Here is an 11,671-nt window from a genome sequence, read left to right as displayed (position 1 = left end):
TGAATTTTCGTTGTTTCTATTAATTTAATATAATGAAGAGATTTTTAACTCATTTTTTCCAAACATAAGGCCGAAAAAACAATTGAAGGAGACACACCTAAATCTCCATCAGTACATACAAATGATTCTACAGCTAGTGAAAACACCAGTGTAAATAGCAGTATTGCTTTTAACCCAGAACATTAAGACATATTTAAGATCAACTATGAAAAGTTCACGATTAAGTAGTCTTACACTTTTATCAATTGATTTTGAAAACTCAGACAAATTATTAAAAGATCCAACTGCTGTCCTTGAAGTTTTTTCAAGCATGAAAAACAGAAGAATACAATTTCAAATTTAGCTTACAATATTTTTTAAAATTAGTTTGAACAGTCTGAACATTTTTGACAGTTAAATTTAAATATATTTAAATAAACATAATTATACATAATTAGTTCAAAATTATGGATTACTCTATTTTTTTTTATATTTAAAACCTTTATTACCCAGCTATTATAATTAATATGAATATTTTAAGCTATACACTATAATAATAGGTAATAATACTCTAATTTTATTATATAAATGTTGTGGGGAAGGGGGAGGATTATACGCAGTTAAAACCTAATTTTAAATCTACTGTTGCCCATACGAAAATTTAGTCCTAGAACCGCGCCTGCTCCTATCTACTAGTCATACTAGCTATCTTCATATCTCTGTACTCTATTTAACTATTACTTCTTTTATATTCCCATCCCTTTCCTTCTTTCTACATTCATCTTCATCAAAACCCTCACCAATTTATTTTATTTTTGTTTTAATTATTGTATTTGTTCTGTAATAAATAATTGTAGATATTAATATAATATATGTGTAAATAGTTCAAAATAAATATATGATCTATGTTTAAAAGAAATAAATATCCGTTTATTTATATTTTATAAAATCCCTTGTTTATCTCAAACTAATAATAAACTACTTATAACTTATAAATATTGTTGTATCACTAATAAATGTGTTAGAGTAGAATAAAGTTAGAATTAAGTTGTAAAATCTCAATGTAAATGAATTAATAAGTAAGTATTTTGACCACAAAAAAAAAGCGTTTAGCTTCATATTTTTGGTCGGTAAATATATATAAACTTGTAAAGAACATGTTTTTAATAGTTGGCACTTTAAGAAAAAAATACAAATACATTTAAAATCAATTTTTTTCAAACATTTTTTTCGACCCATGTATTTTTTATGGAATGAACCGTGATAACAGTTTCGTTTGGAATCATCGGTCTTATCAATAGACAATGAGACGTCACTACTATTTGTGCCTATTAAATTATATTTGATTAATTAATAATATGTTAAAATTAAAACCAAAAACGTCAATTTGCTGTAGATATCTTTTCATATTAAATTAGAAATAGAAATATTTGTCGATTAAAATACTTTTTTTGAAACATTTATTATTTAATTAGGTATTTAAAGCCTTAAATGTGTATCCCAAATAAGATACCATTGGACTAAAACTATTAGGTAGATTTAAACTATAATTTATTTAAATTTTACATCAATATTAAATATTTATATCAAATTATTTCTTTTAACTAATTCTTCTTAATGCAGGTAAATTGAATAAAGATCTTATCAATAATGATTGATCTGAACTAATAGATGGCCAGATAGGCAGTCCAATTATAATTTTATTAATCATGTATTAAATGAGAATACATCAACTATTATAATATTAGATAATATAATCACTTAAATCAAACAATAAACAAATATAAAATTGTATATTTATTTATTATTATTTAAAATTATAAAACTATTTGAAAATTATTTGAATATTTAATTGAAAAAAAAAACGAAATTTTTTGAAAAATGTTTTAAAAAACAAAAATTATTGGAACAAGACTTGGAACAAACTGTATTAATTATTAAACTCGTATTTTTATAATCATTATCCAGAACATTGAATCCAACTAAAGCCTGTAATATCTGAGCACAAATTTGATGTTGCGTTGAATGAGCGCCTACGCTTGATCGGTAATTTGAAGAGTTGCTGCATGACTACAATTGACGATCGTTGATGTGGTTTATCTTTGTCCATAGGAGTAGTCGTCTTAGTAATATCAACGTTATCATTCGCGTTTGACTGTGTACTGAAACTATCAAGTAAAAAATATTTACATTAAAACTGTGTTTAGTTCAATAAGTAAAAGAAAGCATTCTCGTGTTACTTTAGTTAAAATAGAGAATAGAGTATAAAAATACTAAAATATTTTGAGCTCAATTCAATGATCAACCAATAATATTATTAGTGTTATATATACCACTGTTATATAGGTACTAAACTAAACATTAATATTAGAAGTACCTAGTGCAGCGTTTCGCTATACAACTAACCTCTTGTTACTGTCTTGAATCACGGCACTCCTCTTGGTCTTCCTGAATGGGTTGGGTCGATTTCCGAAATTCTGTAGAATGTAACCTCGTCTCTCGTATCGCTTAGCTATTGACTCTATGGACTCAGTGGTTGTCATATCAACCACCGGCGATGTTGTTGTCTCGTCAAGTTTAGTCTTGTTAAATAGTAGGAATATATACTCCTTGTTATTCTCGGGGATCATCAACTGTGGGCGAGAAAGCACGTCTAACAAGCCAACACACGAATCATGCCTGCTAATCGCTATCCTGAATGTAGCGGCATTTTCGTTAGCCATCTCGTATAACTGCGATAAGTATAAAAGTGAGTTAATGAGAATCAAAATTAATCAATATTGTAATAACCTAACTCAGATTAGAGAAAACACGAATCCTGGGAAAATGGATTCTATAGTTAGATCAAAATTATATCAAGTTATCATTTATATATTTTTATTTACTACAAATAAATTAATAGTTTTAAAAAATGTTTATACAAATTATTATTCTACAATTACAAATATTGGCAAATACAGTTTCAAAATCTTATTAAATATTATTGTATTATCTTTATTAAATCCTGTAATATGGATTTATTTTAATATATATATAATTTTAAAATTGAACTTCTCGCAGTATATAGCATATACTGTTAGGTATAAAAAAAAATGTATTTAGTTCCATAAAAACAACAGTTTACTTAATTCATTCTAAAATAGGTATTACTCATTTAAAATATAAAATTCAAAATATTAAATTATTTACATATACGTTTACTATTTATAAAAATATTATTTAATTGAAAAATATCCTTTTATTATTAATAAAATGAAAATATATTTAAATCAGTTCTAAAGAATTAAAAAAAAAAAAACAAGATGATTTAATAACATATTTAAATTTAATATACTTACTGCACATCTGTGATTAGATCTTTCCGTCATATTAGAATCTTCATCGTATAACTTAATGTACAAACGTTCATTCTTGACATCTTCTGACAGTAAAAGCGATTTTGTCAAACAGTAAAAATGTAAATATTTCATACCTAAACAATGCGCCCGAGGGCAACAAAAAAAATACAAGAGCTTAATTAATTTGGTATTTATTTATTTCAATCGTCATACATCATGAGAGTTGATTTGTGGATCTCGAATAAAAATATAATGCCTAAACGCTCTAAACTATTGAATGTCTTAGAATGTTGTCGAAAATAGATATGATTTAAAAATTAAATAAATTAACGGGAGTATCCTCATTAATATCAGAATGTTTATATTAATGTTGTTTTAATACTTTCTTATGTTTCAAAACTCATTAGGAAACAAATTTGTAAAAAATAAAGAATAAAAAGATGTATTTTCCAATTGTATTTTTACCAAAATAGTAGTTTTTATGCGTAACGTGATCACGACAACGTTGCTCGCCATGTTGATCACCAAACCACAAGCTAAATGATTGTTGTATTATATCACTAGAATTGTAGTTAATGTAGGCACAACCATCGATCGTCGACGAACCTGAACTCATTACAGTTACTTGATATACCTCAGATTCAATCGGCGGACATCTTTCTTGTATTCCTGGAGTAACTATAATACATAATAAGTAAAGGTAATTAGTTGGTTTGGTTTTTACAATGGGTATATTACTAGGCGTGTTACGAGAAAAATCAAACTGGGAAAATGGGATTTGAAAAAATAGGAGTTACCTACTCAAAACACATTAGTGTAATTAGTTTAAGTGTTGTAACTTAATGAGAAATTAAAATATAGATGTATCGCCAATTGGTAAAAACGAACGACAATTATAAGAAACACCTCTAAAAAACCTTGACAGATGAAAAGTGTACTTTTAGTTTATCGTTCAACTTTTTAGAGTTCGGAGTTAGAACTATGAAACTATTTAAAGCTTTATCAAAAAACTAAGCTACACAACAGTGAAAAATTTAAAGTACCATATGAATCCGTTTAGTGATTTTAGAGGAAAAGTGGACAACATTAATTAATTATATAATAACGGCTGTAACAGTAAATAACAAATATTGACTGTCATAAATTACCTACTTATAATCTGTAAATAATTCTAGCTGGAGATAAATAAAATCGTTTATTTTATTGAAATAATTGTACAATGCAGTAGTGTACTTACGGGGAGAGGAATATATATCTACTCCTTTGGCCTTCCCCTTTTTACTCCCTTCTCAAAAAATTCTAAATACTCCATTTTAGCTTAAATGTTAAGATATGTCTGTCACAAATTAAATTAAAAGTGAATCACCTTAATTATTAAATATTGAAACCATAACAATATCAGTATAGAAATGTATTTTTTATTAATACCATCAGGTATTTCTTAATAAATTTAAATATAATTATGCATTAAAAAAAAAAAAAAAATGAACTACCTATTAAAAATGTCTTTTATGTTTATATAAAATTCATATTATGATGCTATCAAATATACTCGTATTGTTAATACATAAATAAGATTGAGTAAATATGTAATGATTTCTAATTGCCCATTATTTTAGAAACTCACAAAATTTTATTTTTTAAGAATACTATAAAAGTATATATAATATAAACTATATATATATAAATATCTATGTTAATATATTTTAAATCATAAAAACTAGAGTTTAGGTCTTTATCTAAAGCTTTAGATAAATTACAGAGTGACAAAAACATATCCTTAGGATATTTACTTCCTATTATAAAATATAGTAAATAAATGTAGCTTTTTGCAAGCCACTAGTAATTACTCTTGAAAAATAATTAAATTTTTTTTTGTTAATATTTCTCAATTCTTCACACTTCTCCGCTTTACGTTTTAGTATGTTCCACACCCTACTTCCTTAACTACTTAGCTTATCTATTTGAGTAGTAGCCTTCCTCGACTTTTCTTCCCTACTGTAGATCCTTCTATTTATTAAATAAATAGGAATATCCCTAATAAAATTGAAGAACTATCTAAAAGGTAAACTTAATTTTGTTTTTATACTTGTCGAATAGTTCCATGAGTTATATTATCATAATAATAGTCAACTTTTTCATTCGTTAACACTTGTTTGAAACGTACATGATAATAAACCAATAAAAATATTACTACATAGTATGTCATAACATAATATTTAAATATATTTATATAAACCTATTATATGAATTTATAAAATTTATTTTTAAGATTTTTAGGGACTTTATAATCACTGAATATAATAAATGAAAAAAGAACAGGTAAAACACACAGCGATTATTAACATCTTCATTATTTTAATTTGTTTTACACCTAATTTTCAAATTATGTCATTAATAAATTATTTTTTGGATTCATAAGATGTATGAGATAGGTAATAAAGATGTGTAAAGTAGCTGCATGTTGGATTCAAAAATTAAAATTGAATTGTATAATAGAAGATAATCGACTAAACATTAAAAATATACTCATGAAAAACATAATTGATAAGTCATTAATCATATCTGTTGAAATTGAAGTCACGGTGGACTTAAGATTTAGGTATTTCCGTAGTTAAATAATATAACTTTGTGATTAATTTATACTGTAAAATAACTTTAATATAAATATTTATTGTTTTTTTTTTTCATTTTTGAACCAACGGCGTTGTGAGGATTGCTTGTGCATTACTTTCGCGACGCCGCAAAACTTTAATATAGATATAACATTTAGTAATAACCTATAATTGTACTTCATTAGACTGTATTCACAGTATAACGTTAAACTAAAGAATGTAGGCGTACATCGAAATTCAAAAGTCCCTATATATACGCCATCATTGATATTACAATAAACTCATAATATGCTATCAAGTATCATTTACATAATTTACTCACAGTAAGCCATCATTGATATCGAGAAGTTTAAGGATCAATGGTTGATCAAAATATTAAAATGGTGTTTTGATATTATGTTTAATGTCTATTAACTTAATTTTTAAAAAAACTTGCTCAATCTTGCAAAATTGTAAAAATATTTTTGTATATAATAGTAGTAATATTATGAATATTTTTAGCAATTAAATATTTAAATTCTAACAAAATACGAAATGAGAAATTTAATAAATGTACTTACTTTTTAGCATAATAGTAATAGTAGTTATTGTGAGTACGACCATCGACATCATGGTGTTGCCTTTTTGTAAATGCGGGTAAATAAAACGAAATAAATGTAAGTCAAATGAAAGTATCTGTATGGACAAAATAAACGTATTAAGAAGACTGAAACGCTGATGAAGTGAAACAAGACAGGAAACTAGATGCACACTAAAGCGATACGCTCTCCTTGAGTAATTTTATAAGTCGCCTCATCGGTGTTGGTAACGGGTAGTGGTGAATGGTGATAGCCGTACCCACCACTATTTGTATATAGAAGTGACATCATTGGCTTGCACCGATCAGTACTCCCGCCCTTCAGATAATATAATGTATAACAAATATAATATATAGCTATATAGATATTATCTAGCTTATAAGAAATATAACAAAATTGTAACGACCACAAATTTTATAATAGTTAAAAAAATAATATTTAAAGTGCTTACCGGTTTCAGACGTGAGTTTCGAAATTATTGGAAGTTATTATAGTTATATTAGTGTGAGGTTGTGGTCTACCGATGTAATCGTAAATATGGTAACACAATTAAATAAAGGAGAGACTTTGCCTGCAAAATATTTGCTAGCTACATGAAAAAAATACATTTTCAACATTTTTTTATGAACATTGATTCGTCAATCGTAGACGTAAATAGGTCTTCAAATGCATAAAGCAAGGGATTGAGTCCAAAATGTTTCAAGAACAAAAAGCATGGGAGATTTGTCTTTTACCTCCTTACGTCTTACACATACGTTTATCTATTATACATTTTAATTATCAGTGATGTTTAAATGTTTAAACTACATGGCGTAATTGTATCTGCACGCACAAGTTCTAATATAGATACTTATTATTGTCGTCTGACAATGCAATTTTATTATGCAAGAGAAAAATCATACTATTTCGATACTCAAACAAATAACATTCGATCATGCAGGTGCAAGTAATTTAATGCGAGGTGACTTGATGGCGCCGATCGTATATTAATAATCCAATGACAGTTGTTTCTTTTGAAACTGTCAAAAAAAAATATATAGTTGATACAACCAGAAATTATTGTGTCCTTCATATATAAATGCTTATAATTTATAGTCGCCAGTTGGTCTTTGGCTGTATAGTTTTTCTAAACTGTACGTACTGTATTGTAGATGCAGGTAGGTACCTATACAATTATACATTTTCTGACCCGAATTCTCACAGGCTATCCACTGAAGGTAGTTTAAAAATGTATTATCGTCTCTAATATAATGGAAAAATGTATATCACTTCGAACAAATCTGTAACATGAAATAAAAAATAAAGAAATACCCCAACATTAACTTACTTAGATATTTTGTGTATTGTATATGTGATTATGTCTTTTTAAAACATTTAGAAGAAATTTACTATAAATGTATGGATAGATGGGTTATATTTGTGTGGCGCCAGACTTACGGTGTCTCACCAGGCCAAAGGTAAGTAATGTTTTGTTACAGGTAATGCGTTTTAAGATGAGTATCGGCGGCGGTATATCTTTAATTGTTCATATTTTAGGCGCCAGTAGGTATCTAAAAGTAAGATTTTGAAATTGACCATTAATGTGCGTTTTTTATTGTATATATATAATGTTTATGTTGTGTGCTGTTATATCTGATCATTGCATTGTGATTTATAATCCTTTACTAATGTTTGATATGTACAATTTTGTATGGTTTGAACAAGTTTAATCTTACTATAATATCGTTATAAAATTATAATATAAAAATCTATTTTACACGTATCGATGAAATACTTAAGACAAAAAGAACGTAAATATATTAGAAAATCATATTTATATATTATAGGTAATCATTAACTGTCAGCTTATAATATTACGATTACGGGTTAACTGTATATAGTGTATATGTACCAAGCGTGTTGAATTCGAATGTATTTTGTAATTGAATTTTGAATTGTAAACTGTTTGCTAAGTACCTACATCATAACATAACATATACATTACACAGCTACAGCTATACATATGATTTACTAATTATCTGATTTGTATAAGTGTATAATGAAATTGCATTAAAGTTTCGTCTGTTTTTAAGTTCATACCATAATATTATATAAGTCTTAAAAAGCCGAATATTGAAAATCTATGTATTATTATAATATTCATAATATTTAGATTGTTGAGTTTCCCTACAACCAACAAATAAAACAAAACGTGTTGTCGATTTAAACTCTGATGCAGATAAAAATAAAATAATGTTTGTAAAAATATTATTAGTTCACTTTATTTTTGACCTATAGCCTGAATGTATTACAACTTAAAAAATGGTAAATTCTGATGAATATGTCATTAGTAACTACTTATTTTAAATAACTTATTTGCTTCGTATTATTTTTATGTGACTTATATATTGATTACAAAGTAAATAAGTAGACTTATGGACTTTCGAATTGTATGAGATGCAATCGTTATCGTAAGTAGGTACCTAATTGCCAATAAGTGAAACGAAATGGTACAAGATACCATAATATATCTGGGTTGTCTATATATTTATTATACCTGGTTGTTTATAATAATGCATGAACTAAATATTTTAATTTTAATTTTGATTTAGGAAGTTTAGCTTAATATAAAGTGTTCCTAAATATCTCTAATAGTTTTCATGTATCATGTATTCATAATTTCTATACAATTATACGAAATATCACATACGTACAGGCATAAGAAATTAGATAGATTTTATAATTATGTTATCTAAGAAAAATATTTATATTGTTCACTGTTACAATAAAAAATTTAAAATTCAATCGGGTCCAATGCTGACAAAGCCGGAAAAATCTGTTATTATTTTATAAACTGCATACCAATATTATAAAAGTTATAATGCTGTTTTAAAACTACAGTCATACTACTGTATCCGGACAAATATTACTTGAATTTATGAACACGACCGATGACAGCGGGGCATAAGAAGATAATATCACGCAATGTCACGCTGGAATGCACGTCCCTATACAACTACAGATGCTAGATGGTTTCCGATTCATGGATATAACAAAAATGTCAAGTACAATGTAGATTTTTCCACGGGTACAATTGATACTCAACTTGGTCGTCCAGCTGTGTCCAAACGTGTTATAAGCCCATGTCGATTGAACCTATTGTTCAGATTTAATAATATAAAAATAATAAAAATACTAATCCTAAAATTATAGAAAAAAAAAAAAAAAAAAAAATGATTTTAATGTGTAAGTACGTTATTTTGATATAAAAATGTGTATAAAGTATAAACAGTAATGATTATCGTACTTAATTCGTAATCATTATCGTTCGATGTCAATTAATAAGTCGTCTGTGTTCTAAAAATATCGAGTGCAGAAAGTCCAATATCGGCAAAAGTCAAAACCGTAGGGTTTCAATAAAATTATCTGAATACCGATCGAATTAAATGAACAGCGACATCATCAGTTATGAGTCTTTTATTATAAATATTAAACACCTATAAAATAAAAATCCGTCGTGGCGTGGTCGACTATATACCATGTATTATTAATTTCAAGTATATATATTTCTCTTTTTTTGAAAATTAAAAAACCACTGATCTATTACAGAATATGAATACAGAATGCTTTTATTAAAATTGCTTTCACATTTGATATAATATGATATAACTTACTATAATGTACCTACCAAGTTCAATCAGTCTAAGATTCTTTACCCGAACGCGTTTATTCGGATGGTTTTTTTATGCTGCATTGTTGCCTATCATGTTATTTCTTTCAATTGTCTGTGACAAAAGAAATGCTAATAATATACAAGATACTTAAATTTGAGTCAAAAGTACCTACTTAAACGGCGACACATTGAAGAAGACGATTGAATCGATGGCGATTCCGTATGACAGAAATAGGTAAATTATATACATTTTTATTATTATTGTTGTATAGATTAATGTTTGATATTCGAAAACATTTTAACCGGTCCCTCGTCTTTAAAATAATAATAATAATTATAAATTATAATAATATATTATATTGTGTGTGGTCGAGTTTCTTTGATATTTTATAATAATATTATATTATGTTCAAGGTTTTATTTACCCTTTTTTTTAATATATTTTCTTGAATGAATGTTATAGTATTTTGAGAAATTGACCTTTGTCGTATTATACGTACAATATAATGCATACCACACGAGTGTACCTTACGACCCCACATGGCTACATGGGGCTGTATTACACCGTGAACGATCGCATACATTGATAATCTAAACATAATGTTGGTAAGAACGAACTAAAACCCATCCTACTTAAATCTATAAACTTATGATTTAAAGATCGGATTCTCGTACAATTGCATATTTTTATGGCGTGTCCAAAATTCTATAAAAACAAGCTACAAATCTAAATCAAGAGATGTAGATTAGTTTATAGAAATTTTTATATTGCATAAAATTACACGTTTCTGGTTTTTTTTTTTTTTTATTAGTACTTTTATTAGTTATTAGTACTTCTGTACAAACATTTTTGCTGTATATTCTAATATTTTATATTATATTACCATCAACTATCTACTTAGTACTTATCATTATTCACTGCTATATTATGTTGTTATGTGAAGCATTAGAGTTTTATATCCAATAATACAATTATATATATAAATACCGATATAATATGACGTAATTAAGAGAATGACTATGGGTATTACGATTGTCGATAAATTATCGAATATCGATACATATACACTTACAGTACTACAGTCTATCCACAGCAGTTGTGGTCAACTCGTGTTTTATACTATAAATTTTATAGTTGATATTTATTACATGATATTATTTAATTTAAAATATCAGAGATTGGACATAATTTTATGAAAAAAAACTTGAAAATGTAAATGATTGTATTATTTTTTAATCAAGTGTTGTAAAGTCAGCTATAGTGGCTATATAGTATAATATACGCATACCTATTATCAGTACATTATTATTTTGATTAAATTAAATTCATTTTTTTTTTAAATTTTATATTTTAATATAATAGGTACTTAATGGTTAATTTTAACTAATAAATAATAATATTATGAAAAATAAATATTATTAAAAATTAAATTTGAAATAGGTACCTATAGGCTATAATGAAAATTTTACTTTTGCACAATTTTGCACTTTTTTACATTTTAGTTGCAC

General features: G+C 26.4%; 1 protein-coding gene across 1 annotated transcript; it reads right to left on the bottom strand.

The window, feature by feature from the left end:
- Positions 1 to 1,939: 1,939 nt before the first annotated feature.
- LOC112603758 lies at positions 1,940 to 6,541 on the bottom strand. Its single transcript, XM_025352487.1, has 5 exons — positions 6,493 to 6,541; positions 3,783 to 3,995; positions 3,318 to 3,451; positions 2,386 to 2,711; positions 1,940 to 2,147 (listed from the first exon to the last, which is right to left on the bottom strand). Exons 1-5 carry the CDS (start codon positions 6,539 to 6,541, stop codon positions 1,940 to 1,942), a joined length of 930 nt encoding a protein of 309 aa, XP_025208272.1.
- Between the last annotated feature and the right edge of the window lie 5,130 nt (positions 6,542 to 11,671).

This window comes from Melanaphis sacchari, unplaced genomic scaffold (genome assembly GCF_002803265.2).
Source record: "Melanaphis sacchari strain LSU unplaced genomic scaffold, SCAv2.0 Contig110_pilon_pilon, whole genome shotgun sequence".
NCBI lineage: Eukaryota > Metazoa > Arthropoda > Insecta > Hemiptera > Aphididae > Melanaphis > Melanaphis sacchari.
This window is presented reverse-complemented; position numbering and strand designations above follow the sequence as displayed.

Excerpts from the sequence above, each read along its gene's own strand:
- LOC112603758 (XM_025352487.1), bottom strand. The coding sequence starts at position 6,541 with ATGTCGATGGTCGTACTCACAATAACTACTATTACTATTATGCTAAAA. Across the intron at positions 3,452-3,782 it reads GCATAAAAACTACTATTTTG|GTATGAAATATTTACATTTT; the intron begins GTAAAAATACAA and ends CGCATTGTTTAG. Across the intron at positions 2,148-2,385 it reads ATTCAAGACAGTAACAAGAG|TTTCAGTACACAGTCAAACG; the intron begins GTTAGTTGTATA and ends TTTACTTGATAG.